General features: G+C 41.2%; 3 protein-coding genes across 3 annotated transcripts; all 3 read right to left on the reverse strand.

Annotated features, from left to right (window-relative positions):
* Positions 1-6,536: 6,536 nt before the first annotated feature.
* Positions 6,537-13,661, reverse strand: RB195_019871 (uncharacterized protein; the record flags this gene model as incomplete). Its single annotated transcript, XM_064187920.1, has 8 exons — positions 6,537-6,635; positions 6,695-6,787; positions 7,685-7,875; positions 11,232-11,369; positions 12,348-12,468; positions 12,683-12,779; positions 13,307-13,404; positions 13,542-13,661. The coding sequence occupies 8 exons, from the start codon at positions 13,659-13,661 to the stop codon at positions 6,537-6,539; spliced, it is 957 nt and encodes a 318-aa protein (XP_064043801.1).
* Positions 13,662-17,248: 3,587 nt separating this feature from the next.
* RB195_019872 (uncharacterized protein) lies at positions 17,249-17,617 on the reverse strand (the record flags this gene model as incomplete). The annotated part of the gene is made up of 1 exon (XM_064187921.1): positions 17,249-17,617. One exon carries the CDS (start codon positions 17,615-17,617, stop codon positions 17,249-17,251), a length of 369 nt encoding a protein of 122 aa, XP_064043802.1.
* A 656-nt stretch (positions 17,618-18,273) lies between these two features.
* Positions 18,274-18,729, reverse strand: RB195_019873 (uncharacterized protein; the record flags this gene model as incomplete). Its single annotated transcript, XM_064187922.1, has 1 exon — positions 18,274-18,729. One exon carries the CDS (start codon positions 18,727-18,729, stop codon positions 18,274-18,276), a length of 456 nt encoding a protein of 151 aa, XP_064043803.1.
* Between the last annotated feature and the right edge of the window lie 4,749 nt (positions 18,730-23,478).

Raw genomic sequence — 23,478 nt, forward strand, 5'->3', positions numbered from 1 at the left:
AAGGTGTTCAACCAAGAGGACCAGCGATGCGCCCTCGATTGCGATATCGCAGAGGGCACGGGGAACGGGCACGTCAAGAGGAGAAAGAGGGTGCTTCGCTGGCAGGCTCGTACCTCTTGCGTACCTTTCCATTACCTTCTGTTCTGTATTAGTTTTTGCTGTGAAATTTCACAATTTTCATTCGTATTGCGGTCTCACGACTAAATGCGCTGACCTTACGACGAAAACTCTTTCTATCGTTTTCTACAGTACAACTGTTGCACGTGCAAAAACTATAGATCATCACATCCACAGTGTGTAAAAACTCAGAGGTTTTGTTTTGCAAACCAAGTGGTTGGCACCTTAAAATCTGGCCAAATGTATATTTTCCGGTTATGAATCGTAGTGTCATATAGTAGAGTCAAAACGACATGAAGCACAATGCAGTAGCGTAATCGGCGGTGGGGCGTAGCGGTTGGAATCGTGTTGGCACCATTGCAAACTAAAACGAGGAATGGCGTAGCTGCTTACGCTACTGCACCGTGCCTCATGTTGTTCTGACCATACTACACCTGGCTATGCCATAGACATTTCTGCCAGAGTTTGGAAAAAATAGAAAACGCAAAGACTTGTTAGCTGTCTGCTTAATCTAACCATTTTCTCTTCATTTTAGAAGATAACTATTGTAGCAACTTGTTGCATACTGGAAGTGACAGGATCTACCCGTTTCTCGGATAACACAAGTGAAAAGCGCATATTTCGAAATCAAAGTTTTAATTTGTTGCAAAGGGCGCAGTTTGCAAGAAGTTTGACTGTGATAGCACGGTCGATGGTTCGAAACCGTCGTAGAGCCAACCAGACCTTTCATCCCTCCTACGTGAAATTGGTACCAGACTTGTCTGGAAGGATAGAAACACTGACTTGAATCATAGGCTGATCCCCCAAGACATTGCAGAAGGGCTAGACATCGTTCATAAACCTCAACAATTCCGAATTGCAATCGAACGCGATTGCGCGTCCCAAGTGGATTGATACGCCAAAGACTTCAGCTTATTCTCTTATTTCTTTCATTTCATAAAGTCTGGACTATTGTGCTAAGTGCATCAAAGTTTCAACCCTTCAAGAACGTTTAGGTACAGCACCGACAGAGTCATTTTTAAGATTAGCGGCAACACTTCAATTGGACGGAAATTTCGGAACTTTATTGCAGAAACTTTATTACGTTATAATTCATGAATGTTTGACTCCGAATATTTGGGTTTTCCACGAAAAATAGAAAAAAATGAAGGAAATAATAGAATAATAGAAATAAAGATATAAATGAAGAAATATATGAACTGTTGAAATGAGGCAAAATTGTAGAATTTGCGAGTACCACTGACGTACTGTAGAGAAAAAAGAGCTTGCATTACTGTAGAGGAAAGGATAGCTGTTCTGTAGCTAATTCCGTTTGATGACGACGGGTTGACATTTTGCGGCTAAATCCACTATTATGATTTCCAAGACACTGAATTGGCTTTGATAAGACCAGTCAGGTGTAGGTGAACACGAATGAGACTCCGACAGAAAATGCTTGTGATATCCAAGGCAAAAATCCGATCACATTGATAAATCACATATGGATACAGATGAAAGAACACTCTGCGTTGGTATTACTGTATAGCTGAATAACTAACACTAAAAAATAGCTGAATTTACAGGATTTTTTTTTTCGTTCAAAAACACTTTTTCTCTGCTTGGAACGAGAGGGAACAAGTTAGAGGTGACGTTCCAAATGTATCCACGGGAATTCCATGTCCAAAAAAAATAACAATTTTGATTTTATACCAGCTAGTTTTGAATACTTCATGGAAATGACTCACTTGAGTGAGTCTCCTCAGACGGATTTCATCTCAATGGTGAATTCAAAACTGACAAAGCAAAGTGAGAAGGAATTTTCAAAGAGGTTTGACTTAGGAAAATGCTTCACCTGATTTTTCGAAGCTACCAATCAATTGACCTCACCAACTGATTGTTTCTAAAAAATTCTAAAGTTTCTAAAAATTTCTTTGAAAAGAAAATTCGATTTTAAGAGTATAAAAAAAACGAAGGCAGTTTTTTTTATTCATTTGTTTTCAATTTGCTTTATTTTATATTTGTCCTTCGCTATTCTTTTCTCATTAGCGTGGTAGCGTACATGTAGGTATTTTCTGAAACCAAGCTGCGCATACGTACAACACGATATCCATGAGATTAAAGGAACAGAACAGGAAAATTACGTCATAACTCAGTATGATTGCGAGAACAGTTTTTTTTTCTTTTCCAACTACATAGGTATCTATATCAAACAGTTCCGATTACTTTTTTTTTAGCGATTTGCTTTTTTTTCTTCTTCTTTCAGGTTTTGTTTCCATACGCTAGATACTCTGAATCCATGTATTCATGAAATACATTGAAATTTCTGGATTAAGGTCACCAAGAAAATGTCGGAAGAAGGAAAATTGTTTTGTAGCTGATTCGAAGATCTATTTACATATTTTCTCAGAAGCTCTTTTTCTCAGTCAATTTCAGTTATTCCTAATTAATTTTTGCTTTTCCAAAACAATACTGGACAGTCTAAAATTGTTATAATTGAAGAATTACAATTACACAAAAGTACAAGATCATTAGTGAAAAATACTAATAATTTTTAATGGACTTTAGTGGACTTTTATTGGAGTTGGAGAAGACATCCCCTGATTTCTTTCTTTATTTCATATTTTTATTTTCTAAACAGTTAGTACTTTTCGACACGGAGAAACTACTTAACGACATTGTTTCCACAAATCGTTACGAAGTTTTTTTTCTCCTGTCGCACTCGTTCTGTGCTTGTCACTGTCATCTTCCTGCAAGAGCGCTCAGTTCTTCTAATTTGTTATTCGTTTTCGTGTCGGATGTCTTGTTCACATATTACTGCAAAAAGTGTTTGATTTACAGTTCAGCGCACGGTTTTCCCACGTTTCGTAGAAAAAGCGAAGAAGAAGAAGAAGAAGAGTGACTCGTTCGACATCGATCTCTTTGAAAACTTACCAGCTCGTTAATTTTTATCAAATATTCGGATCATAGTTCGGCTAAAGCGGCTTCGTTAAGGGTTCAAAGAGTACGGTATGGAGAGAACGGTCAGCACATGCCTACGGCAGTAGTATCTTCTGTTATCAGGTAGGCCGTAAGCGTTTGCGCCTCTCCTCCGTAAGGTGCGATCACAGCTCGGATATAATCTCGTTGACCGCTAGATAGCATGTGTTGTCAGCGGTACCCTTTGTGCTGTGATCGCTCGAACCACACCTCTAATTATCGTGTCATCTATCATGTCCTAACCGAACGCCGCAACACTTCAATCTCACACTGTATTACTTCGTCTCCATCAGCCCCGTATTCAGTGAGATTCGTGTCGATTCGTTTCCCCGAACCACAAGCATCGCTTGGTTAATTGATAGTTGTGAAAAGGTGCGAAATCGGGCCACCATGAACGTAAAAACAGCCATAAAATGTTTGAAATGCGCGATTATTTATTGCCGCACGAAGCAGCGCCCCTAGTCGAGCACCGCCGCCGATCTTTGTGGGTATGAAGATGCGCTTCTGCAGCATGCTGACGCGAAACGCACGACCGCGTCGCCAACTGTCGTGTCGCATCGGGCATAAATAACGATTTCGGAACGAGCAATAGACTGTCTTCTGGATTGGGACTATAGCATAGCTAAACTAGAAACGGACGACAGTTCCTCTTTAATCCCCAGCTGAGGTGTCGGACTCCAAGTCCTGCAGATAGGCTTCAAATTTAGCGGCTGAGGTCAACCTATTGGAAAACTACATGCATTTGATTCAGGAACCACAACACCGCAGCTCCATGGGGAAGACTCCTCTGCTAAAATACATGGAGCTAAATTGCAGATTTACTCCGATTCGTCATGTCTAATATCCTTTCTTTTAGAAGGAGTCAACAACGTTAAAAAAGCAGCTCTTAAAGCCAACGCTAAAGGGTGTTAGCGAAAATTTGACGGTCTGAAAGACTGAAATATCTGGATTCGCATTTGAATTTGAAAGTGGGTAACTTTCTCTTAGGAATATCACCTATGATGGAAGTAAGTGTAGCACTAAAAAAGATGTCCTCTTTAGTGCTACATAAAACCGTTAGTTACCAAAAAAACATAAGAAATGTGATGTGTATTGATTGGTTGCATGATTTCATGGTTGTCGAAATAATCTGGAAGAGAATAGAAAATCAGCCAGAGTCTATACTATCTATTATTCTACGAGAAAGAAGAATTCAACTAAAACTGCAAGAGAACATTTTGGAAGTAGTTTTAGAAAAAAAGTGTTGTATATATCTACTGAGTAATTTCCATACGACCTCTATGCACTGAACACAGCCAAGGGTTAAAGGATGAGTACATGGGTGAGGTACTACTCAATGAAAACATTGTAATGTTCTTGTTTCTTCCATTTCAAGAGTTATCGACCTTAAATTTCCATCCTCACGTATTTTACCTAATCAGAACCAAAATTGTTTTTTCTCTGACCAAGCACAAACAGTTGGAGATATCCGTAAAAGATCTCTCCTCGCAATGAAAACAGATACCGCATGTCTTCATGGAATTGAACGTACCCCAGTTCGTTTCCTGCCCGATATGGTGGTGGATCCACGTTAGTGGCGGAGCGACATAGACAGCAGTTTCTTGCCGCTCACGCGCGCGCGCACGTTACCGTATTCTTTACGATTCCGCTAAAATGGTGATGTTACTTTTTACGAGCACCCAATGATGCCCCTTGATTTGCACTACGTATTCACATCCAATGGGTCGTAAGTTAGCGCAGGAAAACGTACGATAAGAGAGTGTGGTTGTATGGCAGACGAAGACACTACAATGAGGTGCTGAACGATGGTGGCACGAATAGTGTGTGTGTGGGTGCGACCAGCAGACGAATCCTTCGCACCATGCGCTACACCTAATTGTTTTTCTTGTAGTCAATAGCCTCCTCGAGTATTCGCATTTAAAACGAGGTATTGCGGTAAGCTTAGGTTAAGCACTAGGGGTCGACTCTCAGCGTAAAAAGAGAGATCTTAGCTGAGGGAGGTCTGTACCAGCATTACTGTGAAAAGAACGACAGAAATTATCCTGAAGTTTCACAAAGAATGAACTCAGAGTTTATTACGTTTAATTATGGGAAAATAAGGTCAGACGAGAAAATCCCGGACGAGTTCTCGTCCGCCGTGCCCTCTCGCGTAATTTGGTCATAAATTTGTCTTGAGTAATCATGAGGTAATAAAGATGTGCACACATACGTACGTACGCACACCTACGGCCGAAGCGATAGCAGTGAGATAAGCGCCAAGGACATTTGCACCATTTGTCAGAATTCGCGATGTATACCACCGGAGAAGACCCCCCTCGGCGTCGCTGAGAAGACGCACACCGCACCGCCGCCTCGCCAACATATTGCCCGGCCTTGTACGACTCGTTATTCATTCGACTCCTCTGAAACGAACTCTATCAGAGGGAAGAAGTATCTCACACCTCGTCAACACGTAATCGTGCATTCGATTTATTATGTTACAGTTCTCAGACTCAGCTGGACTTCTTATTCAAAAATGTAAGAAGACCATTCTTACATAAGCTCTTTTTTCTTTTCCAGAACATTTTTACTACTTGAAAATTCAAAGAAATCTGAGTTCCTAACTCTAGGAGGATGCTCTTTCGACTCCAAATTTCTCCAATTCATAAAAAAATGACATTTCTCGTAGATGGATGAAAACCTGAAGTGTGATCTGAAGAAAAGCACATCGGAAACAAATTTGGTCTTAATGAAACGTCTATCAATCGCAATCGATTAGAGAGAACCAGGGATTTCCAATTTGTTAGACTCGTACACCATAAGAGGTGCTTCTAGTCCTACAAAATAAAGATAACTGGCTTGAATGCAGTTGCTCTTAGTACAGTAATCAGATGCCAAGGTCAAAATCCTTAAGAGTTTCTGTTGAAGTTCATTCTTTCAGATTTTTTGACGACTCCTTGGATTTCTTTTTCTTTTTGGTCTGATTAATTGAAAGAAAGCTGATTATTTAAGGAAATCCATGCATTGAAACTGCTTCGGATCTATCGGTTCTTTACGTTACTCGCGTCAATTTCGAGGTACTTTTCCAGAGAAAAAAAGGATGAATTACGAAAATACTGAAGAAAACCGTATTCAACTTACTTAATAGGGGCATTGAAAGCAATTCTACAATTGTATTCACCCATTTCTTTAAAAGATTTATTTATTTACTTATTAGTCCAAAAATAATAGACAGAAACCTGTGTGAGACAATGCGAAAGGCACAACAACGTATAGATTTGCATAATACCAGTACATGTGAGAGGCGAAAAGAAAGAACAAAAAGAAAAAAATAAGGAAAAATCTCGACTGATGTGCAATAGACATCGTCGCTCTCGTTGACATTGTCACACAGTTGACATAATCAATCAATAAATCGATTCATAAACCAAAAAAATAAAAACAATAAAAAAACAAATAAACACTATGTACACGATAATGCTACGTTATGATGGTAAATCCGTATGGGGTGGAAATGCCGGAAATAGCAGAGGAGTAGTGGACATGAATAATGGCAGCGTTGGTGGCATCGGAAATAGTGATCCCTAGAAATTGAGAGAATTTCGGAGGCAAGAACGCGTTTTGGATAACGTCCTGAACGTACCGCAGATTGTGGTGGCGGGACGACCGCAGGGAATATTGACGGATACATTGGGAGATGTTTTCTGCATCGAGCACGTCGATTCGAGAACCACGTCTATATGAGAAGAGAATAAATTTAATACTAACACAATCATTCGTTACAGTAACCACCATTTATTTCTACATATATGTCTACGAACGACTGCGCTAATGTCAATGCAGTCGTCGTGACCACATTTAATTATGTCCGTCGCCTAACTCTTACAGTGTTCCCCGGGAAGACTGCACCAACAGAAAGTGTTACAGTCATATCGATAGTTCGACTATGTTTCGCTCCTGTTTTATAAAAGTGATCTTATTCTTTGCCTTTCTAACTAGTTACCATAAAGCCACAGTTTTCTGGTCATTTGTCAACAAATATTCTTTCGAATGTTACGCTAGTTGGAAAACATGCTCAGACGCTTATATCTGCTCCAACGCCAGCCGACGCACACCTAATTTACCCCACAAGCATAATTTACATAATAGCGGTAATTGTTCTATACACAATTTTTTTTTAACGTTTATAGTCGATCAGTAAATAACAACAGAATTTCCTTGGGCGAAATTTTCTTTGTGGAGTACCTGCAAAAATTCATCTCAAAAGTCCTTTATTCCTTTATTTTATGATTTCCTTTGTTTGTTTATTTTTATTTATTTTTAGTCTTCAGACTTTTTTGATGTTCAAAAAGAGAGAATTTCACTCTTTCGAATTCTGGATTCTGTATTTATGGTCCGGAAATTATTACTACCATCGCTATCAACGCCGAGCAGTCTTACGTGTGCGCAACAAAAAAGTTTTATGGGGACAGAATTCACGTGAATTAGCAAATGGTGTGAATCGTCGCTGAACACATAGTCATCATTGCTGGAACGACTTCTGGAATTACTGTAACAATGCTCTCTTCCTTCTGATTTGTGGGAATATAAATCCCTAACGGTCTAGGACATCTGAAATGACAAATCAACCCACCATAATCTTCTCCTCAGTGAGCCCGGTTCTCCTCGCGATTGACTCCCGCTCAGCCGCATCCGGATAGGTGTTAGCTTTGAACGCATTTTCTAACGTTTCTAATTGTTCGGCGGTGAATGAGGTACGATTTCGGCGAGATTCCGACGGTGAGAACGAATCATCATCCGACGATGAAGACTTGCCATCCGAATCTGACAAGTAGCAAAAGATTAGCTTGCGATGTGCGGCGGTATGGATGAAAGAACGGATTTATGGGGAGTTTCGCTATCAGTGGATGAAGTGCAGCGCGGTCCGTCGCGGGTCTCTCATTACCTAATCAAGTGGTGAAGGTGAGAAAAACTGCGCTGATCTGCCCTGTTGATAGCGGGTCTCATCTCGCACCTTACGTGTTGTATTACTTACAGCTATTCCACGGCAAGACCCGTGATGCAAGGTTTTGCACCATTAAGAGGTCGTTTCTTGAAAAATTCCCAGCGTTTTCTCATACAACTCCATCCATAAACTCGCAACTCAACTACTTGAAGAATGGGCAGCGATTGTAATGAGCAAAATGATCAGAACTATATTTTAATGTATTTCCGTTCTGGAAAATTGATCCGTTTATGGCAGCTTGCGTGGGTATGATATTTGGGTAAGATTTTCTCTTAATAAACTAAGGATAAACTAAGGACTTCAAGATTTTCCTTCTTCCATTGGGACTAGGGGAAAATCTACGAGAAATGCTGTAAGTTCGGATTTCACGAAGTGTATATCCCAGCTTCGATTCTTCGCGATCTTCACTTTGCTTTTGCTCTAATTTTAACAATGATTTTAACAATTTTTGACTTTTCTCTACGTTTTCTTACATCTCAAGTTATAACACAATTTTAATTCCAGAAAAAAGAGCACGTAGAAACGCTACATATTTTACAAAAGTTTCTTTTTCATCACCGCTTATGTTTTGTTTTCATAGTTTGTTTAACGATTTAATCAAGACGATTTCTAAGTTTTTTCTTTCATATGGGTGTGACTAGTCAGAGATCCCTGGTAATAAATTATCCAAAGATCTAGAGAGGAATTCTTCAATCAGCACTTCATTTCCCCAAAAACAAACCTTGATTTAATTACGGAAGGAAAAGCATTTTCTTAAGAACCCTAACTAGTAGGGCAACATCAACACAACTCAACAACAATTCGTTGCGCTATCCAGGAAACCTGCTGCAAATTGTGGGGGTTGAAGTTGTTCCCGCAGTGGAAAGACTAGCAATTAGGGAAATTACCCGCGCATGATGAAACATACTCTAAGACATCCCACAGAAATGATGAATTTTTGGAATGAATGTGTATTTGAGCTAAACATTCTACTCTACTTTTCTCCCAATAAAGAAATTTCCCCAGAAGAGGGGATTTAGGGAGTTGATCTATGGATAAAGTTCAGAATTGGAACGAAAACAGTCAGTTTAACTACGCGCATCGATTCGCTACTGATCGCCTTTACAGAATTTTTGTAAATTTTTGTAGAACAAAATTAAAATGAGTCATTTCTTACGAACGAGAATCTTTGTAGTAGGCACTAGACAAAGGACCTATTAGCATGAAAGACAACCGGAAAAATCCACTAACGGATCCACTCAAACCTCCTCCTTATCTACCGTAGTACCATTTAAGACTCTCATCTGTAGGATACAAATAGGATTACATCAAATGTTCTCCCATTGAAGTTGATGACAACACGCGTCGGAAATAGCTTTGGGTAAGGATTAAGCGCTCAGCAAGTTATCCTTTACCTGCTGACCCATCTCGTCTCGTGCCCGGATGGCGCGCGATCAACTCCACTCGACGACGAGCATCAATTTTAGCGCAAATAGTGTCAAATCCGCTGCGCAGATAAGTATCAGTGGGATTTATAGCGGGCAAGTCAATTAAATGAACTGATGGATTCACTGCACTAAACAATTGCACCCGGCAAGGTGAAAAGTATTCCTGATCGGGAACAAACGCTTCGATTCGGGTGGAACTAAGCGGTAAGAATGTGCGCATTTTACGACAAAAATCATGTGGCCACTGATTTTTCTTCTATTCATTATCTCTGGATGAGGTTCTAGCGTTTTTAGAAGCGTTAATGACCGGCTGTTACCGTTGCTTGCAGCAGCTCATTTAGGAAGTTTTAAGACTCGAATTATTTGATTGGATCATCTTTCTCAGGTAACGACAATACAGTTTCCTGCAGTTCCTCTCTAACGATCCAGGCCCATTAATAAGACAAAAGAAAACAAAGGAGATTCCAGACACAAGAATGATTGGTAGATGGAATATGTAATAAAGCCGCTTCAATTTTCACATCAAAGTACCCGCAATTAGTTTTCTTCTTTTTCTTTTTGCCGTAATATTCTTTTAGAATCAACATCATTCCAATCGTATCGTTATTTTCTTGAAAAAGGCAAGTGCAGAAAAAGAAACTAGAAATTTCCCAAAGGCGTCAACTATCTTCGAGGATATGGTACCCTGCACAAGTACTGTTTTTAACCACAAATCTACACACGCACTTCACCGTCTGAAAAGTGGAGACACTTCATGCCTGCTCAGTTTAAAGGAACTCTGATTGCATCTTGGGAAATTAAAACCAAAATTTTACGGCAACTATACTAATTAACTAATGCTAATTAGAATTTGCTTTTTAATTAGTATATAGTTACCATAGTATCTTATTCTTATAGAGAAAAAAAAAAGAGTTGTAACTAGAATTTTACTTCCTAAAACCAGACTTCGACAAATTTTTCGAGGTTGAGTTTTTTTACCCTCTCTTAGCGCTTATCACAATGTAAACGTGAAACATTCTCTGCATATTAAGGCACCTAGGAAGGGTCGGGAGCACTAGAAGTATCAGCTCATCCAACGATTTAGCTCAACTCGTAAATCGTGAATAAGACACGAAACTGCTCAAGTTGAATTTTACTGCCTGTGCGAGTTCAGTAAAAAGTAAAAAGTTACATTGATTGATAAGCTGAATATTTTGGTTCTTGTCCTGGGATATCTGTAAGCTGTTCAAGGGAGATCAGTTTGACATAGTTACATAGTTATAGTTATAGTCATACATACATAGTGACATTACATAGTTAGCTAGTTAGTTTGATCAGCTACCCATGAACAAATTGTTTAATCCGTGAGCGCTTCTGTGCAGTCAAGGAAATCTGCGATTGATGCACCGAATTTCTGAGTAGGTTTACTTCGTTAATTTGTTGCATACTGATATCGCATATCAGTTAAGCAGTAAAGCAGTACTGGTAGCAAAAATGGTGAGAAAAGAGTATTTCTAAGTCGAATCTTAAAGGAGGAAGGTAGAAGGAGCGTAACACACGAGATTTCACTGTAAAACTTCAATCAGCGTGCTGCGACCTCAACGCAGGCACCAGCCTCAGCTACAGTAATCTCGGAGAGGAAATGCGAGCAACGAAAAAAACAAGGCCGCCGATTATCGCGTGAAATTACATGGCGAAAAACTAAAAGAGACGACTGACGAGAGAAACGTGTGAAATGCAAACAGATTGCTGCGGCGAGCGAAACGTACCCATGGAGATGCCGAGAATGCTGTCGATACTGTGACTGAGTCGTTTCTTCTCCTGTTTCTTCTCTCTGTTCCAACCTTTTCCGCGAATGAACCGGTTGATCGACGCCACGGTAGGAGCCGTAGCTCGAGAACATACTTCTGGAATTAATTACAATCTTTCGATAAAATACGTAATAGTCAAGGTGACGAGGATCGTAAAACATGCACAGCGTAACATTTCCTCCTTCCCTTACTACTAAAGATCGTATCCGTTGCGGTGATCAACGGAATCACGCGCGAGTGACGCTTAACTGTCACCTATGGTTAGTAAGAATTTGTCACTGTACTGCTTCTACTAATACGGTATCCTCATTCTAATTTTTTTCTAAGCAGAAGAAAATGTGATCTCAGTTAGCGTGATTCCCTCTTCTCGTAGATGTGGATGACTTTCCAACCGCTGGATGTTACAGGAGAATATTATTCACTTCGACAGTATGCTTCAACAATACCGGTTTTCTTCAGACTTCACTAAACACACTCATCGCATTGTACAAGTCATTGAACACGTCTCAAATAGCTGACCAGTGCGCCGGAATAAACTTGAAGGTCACAGTCAAAAGTGCTCATTGCAGCGGAAAAGTATGGAGTCCATGAAGGAGCTTTTGCCTTCCGGAGAAGCCGAAAAATATGTCTTAGTCAAACCTTCTAGGCTTTAAGCATCTCCGCCACAAAATTTCAATCCAAAGCAACACTAAAGCTACTTGTTCTCTTGAAAAAATGCCTGGGGTTTTTCTTGCTCCCATTGAGATATGCGTGCTTGACAGAGCGAAAAAGTGGTGGACACTATTCAAAAGGAACTAACTGATGTAATTAATTCAGATTTTCAGATAAAAGTCCCTAAGATTTCTAGAGAAGACTTTGAAGTCCTAAGTCTCTATGAGAAGCCAATCAAATATAATAAGGAATTAAAGAAAAGCTTCTGACTAGGATCCATGTTCATAGACTTGCTGTCCAATCGCTACTTGTCATGTTGAAGCTTAATTGGCGTAGGACAAATAAAAATGTCGGGAAAGGATCAGAGGCGAAGGTTATTTCTTAAAACTATACAACTCTTCTCAGTAACCTTCGCTAACCTACCTTGTTCAATCAGCAACTGCCTGAGTTCAGCGGCGCAAAGCTTTGGATTCTCTTCATAGTTTACCATCAGTTGTTTCTCTATCGACTGTACAGATATCTTTGAACGAGGATTACCACCAATCTGAAACACAAATGACATAGAATTCAAAAATACAGTATCCAGTCGGTACCGTAACACAACCACGCGGGCAGCTTTGCAGGCAGCTGCCGCCAAACAGTGCAGACACAGCGGGCGTCTCTTTGTCTGAAGCGGCTGCCCCTGTCGTGTGTGTGTGTGTCCGAAGTCAACAGGCGCCAAATTCAAATTTCCGTGAAAATTCAGAATGTTCACCCACCTGTCCAGGTGATATTGATCCAGTTTCTGCGTATCGATTTAGAATTTTCGACACGGCTCCATGAGAAACACGAAGTTGGCGGCTGATGTGGCATGGCCTGCAATGAGGAGGGTTACTGTAGCTCGGGGATGTTACGACTTATTTCATCATGGTAAATCAACACCTTCATAATTTTGGAAATTACCGTCTGAATATCTTTGTTCAGAACAATTAACGATCGGTTGTTGACATAACCTTGTCACTGAGTCATAGATCAATTAGAACAACGGCCTTAAGCCCAACTTTTCAGTAAAAAAATATAAAAGGGAAATACTACAAGAAGCCGGTTATCCTTAAAAATATTTTGTTTCTGCAACAAGAATTCAATTTGTAGACCAGTCATTCAGGAGGATCGAAGAGATAAATCAAGAAAGAGAGGCATATGTTTCAATGGTTTCTTCAGATGAATGGTTCTTCAGACAATATCCAGAGTTTGTCAGTTTGTTTTTCAGTGAATTCGGAACAAGGATGGTCTTTGAAAGCAAAAATAGAGCTTGTTATCGTTCACGAAACGTTGGTCGAGAAAGGATTTTAGATGAAACAAAGTAACAAAGTTCATGAAAAATCTCAGAAAAGCACACTTACTTAACTCCTTTCGAAGCCATCTCAATAATTTGAACACGAACAGCTTGCGGTAACGGGCGACCATTTATAAACACTCCGCCGAGTTGATTAACACGGCCCTAAACTTTGGGGTATATTTTTCATAGAAGTCATGCTGAGTTAAGAAAGATCACATAGCAGAAGCTTAAAACTGATCTTTCCCCGCTTTTCAAATTACGGGGATATCGGAACAGATTCTGGGAAATCGTTGATTCACCTGTCCAAGAATATGATTAAACGTGATCGACTCGGTGGTCATGCCAGGAGACGGTGGTGAGTGCTGTGACGACGTGTCTGAGTAGCACACAAAGCGACGATCCGTGGAAGTCCCGCCCATCGCGTATGCGGTCGCGCGCCGGGTACGGTAGTTTCGCTACCAATTACGATGAAAGAGAGGCCGAAAAACCTCTGAACACATCGCCTATCACAACGGCTGTGAGTTTTTTGATGAAATATAGCTGTGAAAATAGAGAAACCATGGAAACGGATAGGAGTTTGCAATTAATGGAAGTTAGGATAAATCCAGTCAGTCAATTCGGTCATTCAAAAAAAAAGAAGACTCGAAGTAAAAAACACATCCAGTTTTGAAGCACAAAACTCAACTACGAGAAGGTTTATTTTAATTCATTTAATGGTAGAATCAGCCAGGAAGAAATGAGGAGCACATAAAAAGGGACCTAATATGGGTTGATCAGGCAGCAAATTCGGTCCGGTAAAAGAGAATTGAAGCAATAAGATTTTTAGGATCTAAAAGGCCTTAATACAGTCGAACAGACGTTGCTGAACACGACATCACGACACAACCTGTTCGAAGGCGATGCAGGCGCATGACAGCATAGCGACGACCGTTCGGAACGCTCGTAGGAAGACTGCGCGAAAGCACCGTAACTGTGTGAATCACTGCCGCAATAACATGGCGGCACCTTTCGTCATTTAACACTTGCTATAAAGTTGAGGTCATGCCGGAAGGTATGCCGTACGGGATCGGACGTAACCTGTAAAGAATTGCCTATAGCTGGTACATCTTCGGAATGATGTGATTGACGAAGGAAGATCGGATGCGAATTGATTCATATGTATGATTTTGCTAGGATGGATTGTTGTTTAATCTTTTTCCAGAATAACCATACATCCCGTAACAATATCAGTGTTCCCTATAAAATGTGGATGTTTCGCTTTATAAGTCCGATCATCTTCACATGCTGAAATGTTTTTGGTTATGCGCAAAAAACTGGTTTATCTCCTAGCTACTTTGTAAAGAAAATATTTGAAATTTTATTGTTTATTTGAAAATTCGAAATTTAAATCGAAATATCTTTCCCTCGCAAAAGGAAATCACACTTCCACGTAAAAGGATAGTAAGACACGCAAAGAGAACTGGTTTGTGTATTGTTAAAAGTATTTGGAGTCAGTAGACAAAAACTAAAACGGAGAGTTCTGAATAATTATTCTGAAGGGGTCAGATTTTACAAGCAACCTCCATGGCTGTAGCACCGCTTCATCTTCGTCAGATTTCATTCGTCCTTAAACGACATCGAAAACTCAGAAAATTTAATACATGTGTTTGCAATAAAACGCGCCTGAACCCTTATTGTTGTCAATTAAACTGCAGAAACTGGAAATGCACAGTTTGTTCCTTCCGAAAAATACTGCTGAGTTTGCATACATAGGCAATTCACATCATACAGTTTTCGAACTGATGGGGACTTTACTGGAAAAGTTGCTCATAACGAATTTTTAGGCGCATGCATAGAAAACTTACGTTCCAATTTTTTATGACGTTTAATTTGGTGCCAGACCAATCGCTTGTAAAATCGAACCTCTTGAGAGGTAATATTGATGGATGCAAACTCAGAAATCCTTTACTCTGTATTTTTTAAACTCCATTAATTTTCTGCAGCACAATTCTTTGGAGTAACATTTCTGCCATAATCCATCATAATTTTTTGAAATACAAAAATTTGGCACATGCATTTGTTGCCCCGCTTGTTTTACGGGAGCTTTTGGGAAAATTTTCGGTAGCAGTTTCTATCCAGTTGTAGACCTTAAAGGTGAATGTGTAGTTGCAACTACCGTTGTACAAGCGGAACATCACATACCAATCCACAAATAAGATCAAGAGCACAAAAGTGGCCAGCCCGCCAGACGAAGCAGTTTCTTACTGATGACAGTGACACGGTTAAGGTCCATAAAGTGGATCACAGAACTCATACGGCTGTGAAAACTTGTTTTACTGAGTAACATCACTATATTCTTTTCAACACTCTTCCATTTTAACCCTCACTTACTTAGGGGGTAAAGAGGGGTAAGGAATCGCATCGTCGTATTAGCTGACATCTCAGATGCTCTCTAGGCTTCTGATCGTTAACCTTGTAGTAGATGTTTCCCATTTTCGCTACGACAACCGCAAATTACGTCTTAAATACTAACTACTACTGGTGAAAATCCAGTGTGGAAAATTTCCACACTTTCCTGAAGCTTATTTTTGCGTAACTGCCGTGGCAAGGCAAAATTTCTTGTGCACATGAGAGGTTATGGGCAGCTCAGTACAAGTTGGTTCGAAATCATCTACAGAGGATTAACAGAGTATTCTTAGCCAGCGATCTTCACATCAATACTATTATTATTGGTTATAGACAGAGTTTTAAAAATATTTTCATACTTTCCGGATCTTGAGGATAGAAAGCGTTAGATTATCACATCAGAGAAGGTGCATATTACACTGGATTGAGGAATAAGTCGTATTACTTTTTCAAAAATTTCCTCAAATATGCACGTTGAAACAAAACTATTGACAAGATTTTGAAAATTATTTGATAGGGGATTCCTTGCACTACCCGCACTACACTGGGTGTTTTGACTTTTCAGTTTTGTTGATTCTTCTTTTTTTTTAGATCTTTAGAACGATGTGTCAATTGGAGCTTCTTCGACGCCTACGCCTTCCTTTCCGCATGTAATCGAGATGATAGATCAGCTGAAACTGTCAATGAGATTTGTTTGTATGAATGGAAGAGGTAGAAAAAACCATGAAAAACTCTGGAAATGATAAAAGAAAGCATGAAAAACACCAGTATGAAGTATTGAGAACTTGTCGAATGATGAATGGGTCAAGTTGTTGCGGTTTTTTTTTTGGAAGAAAAAATGTATTCTCCTTCAACCTTCGGCAATTGGTTGACCGATGCTTGAATTATCTTTGAGAACAATATTCTCCTTTCAGGTTCTATATTCCTTTCATTTCGGAGTGCGAACAACAACGACGTCCGGAACTGTCACTTTCGTTAACTGCAAACAAAAAAATGCTGCGTAAATGCTTTCTTTTTACAAACTGATGCTCTATTTTAGTGGTCCAAGAAAAACAGAATCAGCAGAGTCAGAGACATCGAGAATGAAAAATGTTTTATCAAATAATACATAACGTTTCGTAAATACTCCTCATTTCTATATTTATTTCTGAGTAAAAAAAGAACCTCACATTTTTTTATTCGTCAACCTAGCATGTTGTTGTTCAGATCTCCAACTAAGAGAATTCCTCTCCTCTCAAATAAATGGAACAAATATTTGTATGATACCAGACATTTCTACTTCTTTACGGATCTGATTAGAGAACACCAAGGAATCTTTATATCTAGCCATCTACGACAAGGGACCTTAACGATAGCCTCCAAAGGTGAACGATTTTTTTTTCACCATTGTCAGACTCGGCTTTCATAAAGTATTACTGGGGTGTTGGGAAAGTATCTGCCGAAATACGGCAAAACTTCAAAACAACACAGCTTTTTAACAACATTTTATTATTCGACGAAATAATCTCCATCAAAATCGACAACCTTCTGCCAACGTCTCACAAGATCACGGATTCCTTTGGCGTAGAACTCCGGCGACTTGGAGGCGAAGAAAGCCCGAAGGTCATTTTCGAGGTGGTCATCATAGCGCTTCTCTTCCAGGTGATGCTGAAGCGATCGGAAGAGGTGGTAGTCGTTCGGGGCCAGGTCCGGACTGTACACTGCACTGTGGGTGCGGTAGAACTTCCCATCCGAGCTCCAGAATTTTCTGGGAAGTCTTCTTCGCGATGTGAGGGGGCGCGTTATCGTGCAGCAGACGAACGTTGTCGAGCTTCGTGTGCTCCTTGCAGATCTTGTCGACCAGTCTTTGCAGTTGAGCGCAGTAGACCTCGGCAGAAACTGTCGTGTTGTCTGGCAGCAATTCGAAACAGTAGATTCCATGAACTCCCCACCAGACGCTCAGTATGACCTTTTTCTCATGGATTTCACCTTTCACGAAAGGATCTGGCATTGTCTGTCAAATCTGCGGCTTCTGGAGAGCAGGTGAGTGCAGATGTCCCAGCGTCTTTGGCGGTTGCCGTTGCTCAATGCATGTGGGAGCCACTGACCAAGCTTTTTCACCATTCCGAGAGATCGCAGTCCATTGCTCACGGTGGACAGCGAACAGCCAAGACTGACAATAAAATACCGTACACCTTCATATGGATGCTGCTCCGTCAGATTCTTTAGTTCGTCGAACGATATTGCAGTCGGTCGACCAGAGCGAGGCTCATCTTCGAGCTTCTTGTTTCCTGCTCTGAAGCGCCAAAACCAGGTGCGCAAAGACCGCTCAGAAGGGGCTTCACTGCCGAATACTTGACTTAAAGGCATCACCCCACGAATCTGAGGTGGTGCAGATTTCAGGTGGAGTATTCGTATACAGGATGGGAGACTACAGAGAGAGGGGTGATTCCTTCCATTTCTTCCTAATTGCAGTAAAAAACGGCCCGGAAGATACGGCTTCATTCGTTTTGGCGCACCATTTTGTACAAGACGTTCGATTGGAACGCGCCAGTCTTGTGCGGCGCCGCATCTTCCGGGCCGTTTTTTTTACGGCAATTAGGAAGAAATGGACAGAATCACCTCCCTCTCCGTAGTCTCCCACCCCGTATACGAATATTTCACCTTTCACGAAAGGATCTGGCATTGTCTGTCAAATCTGCGGCTTCTGGAGAGCAGGTGAGTGCAGATGTCCCAGCGACTTTGGCGGTTGCCGTTGCTCAATGCATGTGGGAGCCATTGACCAAGCTTTTTCACCATTCCGAGAGATCGCAGTCCATTGCTCACGGTGGAGAGCGAACAGTCAAGACTGTCAACAAAATACCGTACACCTTCATATGGATGCTGCTCCGTCAGATTCTTCAGTTCGTCGAGCGATATTGCAGTCGGTCGACCAGAGCGAGGCTCATCTTCGAGCTTCTTGTTTCCTGCTCTGAAGCGCCGGAACCAGGTGCGCAAAGACCGCTTAGAAGGGGCTTCACTGCCGAATACTTGACTTAATTGTCGATGGGCTTCAGCAGCAGGGTGGCTACATTCGAACTCGTAAAGGAGTACGTGTCGAATATGGGTGGAATGTTCGGCCATTATAGGATGAAATAGGCAAGGAAGAAGGAGCCAGATATGTTATTTGTGTACAAACGGTAGTGTCCCTATGTAATATACTTAAAACGGGAACTTCCAGAACATCTCAAAAAATCTGCGCTACTGCGAAATTTTCGGCAGATACTTTCCGAACACCCCAATAGAAAACGAAAGAGTTTGTTCACATTCTTTGTTCCACGGCTGTCTGAGAACGAGAACAAAGATTTATTTTCACGTTCTTGTTTGATTGCAATGTAATGTACTGGTTACCCTGTCAATGAAGGGAACTGGAACCTCCGCACTTATAAGAAACTGCTGTTTAAGGAGTAATGAACCGAATTTCTAATGTAAGCACAACAGAGCGCAGTTGCACAGGTTGCTCGCGTTACAAGAGAGGTGTTCCGTCGCGAAAATCACTGAGGATAGGAAAACCACCGCTATGGCAACGGTAGGGTGTGATGTAGATTGTGCGATTTTTCAGATTTTTTTCACTGTCCTGTCATAACGTCGTACAACTGTACAACTTCCTTTTAACAATACACATGCTCAGGATCTGCAGCTCATAAAGCTAGGGAATCACCAAGAAAAAGACAGCACTTTACGAAATATATGTATAGTTGGGTCAAAACGACATGAAGCACGGACAGCTGCATAAGCGGATGTGCCGGAGGCGGTGTGGTGGAGCGTAGCGGTTAGGATCGTGTAAGGATCCACGCTACCGCCACCCATCTCTGCAGTTCCCCCGTGCCTCAACCGCTGTCTCCATCGCACCGCTTCGAGCGTTCCCGCTTATGCAACTCTGCGTGCTTCATGTCGTTTTGACCCGACTATAGTGTGGAAAGCTGGTGGAAACATAGAGTTGGATGTGTATTTATGTTTTTTGTTATGCCAACGAGGTTTAGGTAAAACTCTGTTATTGGTCTGACGTTTCGACAAACTCGTCTTCATAAAAGGCTCGTGATGTTCACCAATAACAAAATCATCTTGTAACTGTGCTCGCGAAAGAGTCCGGTGTGTGGAGGCGGTTAAGGAATCATAGATGAATGGGAATGCACAGAGGAATTTTACCTGTTGAGAATTGAAATACAAAGACGTGAACCATGACAGTGGAAAAGAAGTATCTGACAAACTGTGGATTTCATATTTATATTATATTAATATTACATCTATACAACAATATATTTATATGTATTATTATATATTATTATATCAGGGGCGAGTGCAGTGTAGCGGCTAGAGGTTGCGCTGCCTGCACGATCGATCGGGGGTTCGAATTCGCCCTAGTGCTCACCAACCCTTTCGTCCCTCCGGGTTCGATGAATTGGTACCAGACTTGACTTGGGAGGATAAAAACATCAGCTAGTCCTCTGAAGTCATTGTATAGGCCAATTACACGTTCGTAAACATCAAACGATTCTGAACTGAAGTCAACGTGAGGGCGCATCCCAAGCAGAGTGATTAACGCCAGAAACTTTATCTTTTATTAACCAGCAGAAATTGTAGTAGTAAAGAGCGAGTTAAAAATAAACATCGAAATTTCTACCAAAGGCGATCTTTAGTGCTCAGTACGTCTGTTGTGATTCGTAAAAGAATTGTTGTGGTCACTAAAAACAAGCTTGAGTATTCTTATACAAATCTACATTTGTCCGCACACTCGCATAGCTACGTGTTTACGTTATATAAGTTATTCACCTATAAGTTCCATGTATTCTTAATCCAGTTTCCCTGGTTTTTGCCTACGAAATTTTTTAAAGCTTGTGCTCAGCATCTTTCAAACAGATTAGGCTGAGTATTTCATTTTTTTGAGGGGGGGGGATGTCCGTAGGGAAATTATTTAGTCTTTGACGATGATTAATTTGCTTAGAAGATTGATAAAAATCTTCTATACTAGGAATTCAACAGTAAGCTTGTATGAGTTTTATCTACCTATGTATCTATGTACATCCGAAGAATAAGAAAAATTGAGCTCTGCTGCATGCATTTAAGAGGTTCTTTCTTGTCAAGAACTCATCGTCATATGTATTACCAGTCTGAACAACCGGCTCAAGCCGGACTTCAGACTTTTTGTAGTATTCGCTTCGCTCACCTTCAGTGATCAATAAGAAATCAGGAAAATATGCTTGGAAATAGACAAGCGAATGAGTCATAAAAACCCATTCTACCGTTGGGGCTCCCGCGCACCAATCCGAGGCAGTGGGACCCGTCTCACCGCACTCTACGGCTTTGTGGCTCAGCGGCACGAATTCGACGCCGTAACACCTGTATCACCCAAATTTACCGCGTTGGGGCTCCAGCGCACCAAACCGACGCCATGATATCCGTTTCCCTCTCTTTTTGGAATTTCGTGACTGAGAAACACACAGACGCACACACGTGACAGAATAAGCTCGTTATTATATAGCAAAACAGTTTGCAATTTTGGAAGTGTACATTCCATAAAGGTTTATTTACCCTCATTACCATATGACAGAAGCTAACTTGGCCTATCAAAGCCAACATACATAGCAACATATCCCTGGACAATCGTGGAAAGGTAGAGTGGGCGCGTTATTATATAGCATGTTATGTAATATTAGGTTGACAAGGTCTTATCAGCTTTGTAATTTCTTTCTTCTCCGTTTTTATTCAGCAATATAATTGCCACTGGTCAGTTGTCACCACGATGCTCCACCTAACAGTCAGCAATCCCCTTTTCCCGGAATGCGGGGGTCTGGGTTTCGAAGTAATCGGTGACGGCCCGACTAATATCAACTTGGTGGCAGTTTTCTTACCTAGAGTAACCATAAGGAGGGCGGAATGATAACCAGGGGAAGCTAAGTCAGGAGAACAGGGGGCGGGGGAGGTTGGATGGGGAGCTGGATCTCTGGAGCTGAGTGGTGTAAATAACAGCGGTGACCGTGTGTCGTTGTGGGAGCAGCTACATCCGAGTCTCATCGCAAGTCTGCGTGTGCCAACCTTTGGATCCTCTTTGATAGCGTCAAGAACTTCAGAAACTTCCACAGTGTTGGCGCTCCGACCAGCGCTGCCTTCGAAGACCGTGTCTTCTCTTGTCAAGCGAGCAAAACAGAAACGGACAGTCCTGATGGTAGTTGTGCCCTCCACAATGTACTGTTGATATTGCGGACTGCGGTCATCGTGGCGTCCATTAATAGAAGTTCGAAGATGATCTGGTGGAATTAACCTGCATAAAGTCCAAAAATGAACAAAATGGATGAGTGTATTACGACTACAAACGAATTGCCCCATATCAAAATTTGTGCGGATTTTGATCTACGGGGATTGCCGTCAGGTGCCTATAAAAAACCCTTGTGACTCCGAGTTGTAGTACGTTCTGGTCTGTTACGTTACCAGAATCAACAAATGACGTAAGAAACAACCGATGTGTTGTTCGTTGACTATGCATCGTCTGAATGCTTTCTCTAAGGTGATGAGGTGATTGAAAAGATAAATCACTGATGGCTTTAAAGGCATCACCCCACGAATCAGGGGTGGTGCGAATTTCAGTTGGAAAGTTCCTATACGGTGTAGCAGATTATGGAGAATAGGATGAATCCGTCCATTTCTTCCTAATTGCCGTAAAAACGACCCGGAAGATGCGGAGCGTGCACAAAGCTGCCGCGCTCCAATCGAACTCGTTGTAGAAAACCGCGCCGGGACGCTCGAAGTCGTATCTTCCTGACTGTTTTTTTTTAACCGCAATTAGGAAGAAATAGACGGAATTACCCTCTCTCCAATAATATACGACTCCGTTTAGGCATAACCCACCTGAAACCCGCACCACCCCAGATTCGTGGGGTGATGCCTTTAACTCTCCAGGCTCTGACGAGGGCGATAACGCCGAAGCGTTAGCTGTTAACACAGGTCAATACCAATCTTGAGTACAGCTCAAGCAAATCAATAAGCTGAGTTTACAACATGCCAAGATTCCAGGACAGTCGGATATGTGCAATACTCAGAGAATAGAAATTATTAAAAACTTATTTGTTTAGAACACTGATCGGCTAACATAAACTAAACTCTCAACATTGCCATGAGGAAGTAGAAAAAAAGAGATGGTAGCGAACATCAGAATAACTTGTTACAGGCTAATTCGATGCGAACCGAGAATTTTCATATGAACAGTACAGCAAGGATGAATTCATACATTGATTATAGAAGCAACCACGCAGTGATGATAGTTGCATTGGAATTCCTTTAGAAGCATGTGGATGCCGCTAGAGCTGTGTCTTCAAAATAATTTCCGGCGTCCAAATTCAGTGAGAGGATTAGTGATCGAAAACAAAGCACCTTTAGGATTTCGGTGTGCACCGATCCCGTGTTTCACTTCGCCGTCCTGCTGCCCCACCAAGGTTTATCTTTGCAAATTCGAAGTAGATCTGAAGCATAAAGCGGAGCACTGAGTGTAGCACAAATTACTATGCTATTCAACAAAAGAATAGACTGAGAACCGGAGCAGAGACCGTCTACGTAGCCTTAAAGGCAGGCATTCCACGAATCTGACGTTCCTTTATGTATACATTCTGGTCCCCGCAGCAATTTATTTTTAGGTTTCACTTGTATAGGCAATCGAGATCTCACTGGCTTTCGACAGCTGCGCAGCTGGATGCGGCGTGTATTCAAAAGTGGAGCGTTGCAACTGAAATCGTAGTGAAAAACGGAGTTCTTCACACCGTTTTTTTTTACTACGATTAGAGGGAGCTGAGCGCAACCACTTTTGATCCCGCAATCTACGACCCCGCATAGTTTGTCCAT

Source organism: Necator americanus, chromosome II (assembly GCF_031761385.1).
Source record: "Necator americanus strain Aroian chromosome II, whole genome shotgun sequence".
Taxonomy (NCBI): domain Eukaryota; kingdom Metazoa; phylum Nematoda; class Chromadorea; order Rhabditida; family Ancylostomatidae; genus Necator; species Necator americanus.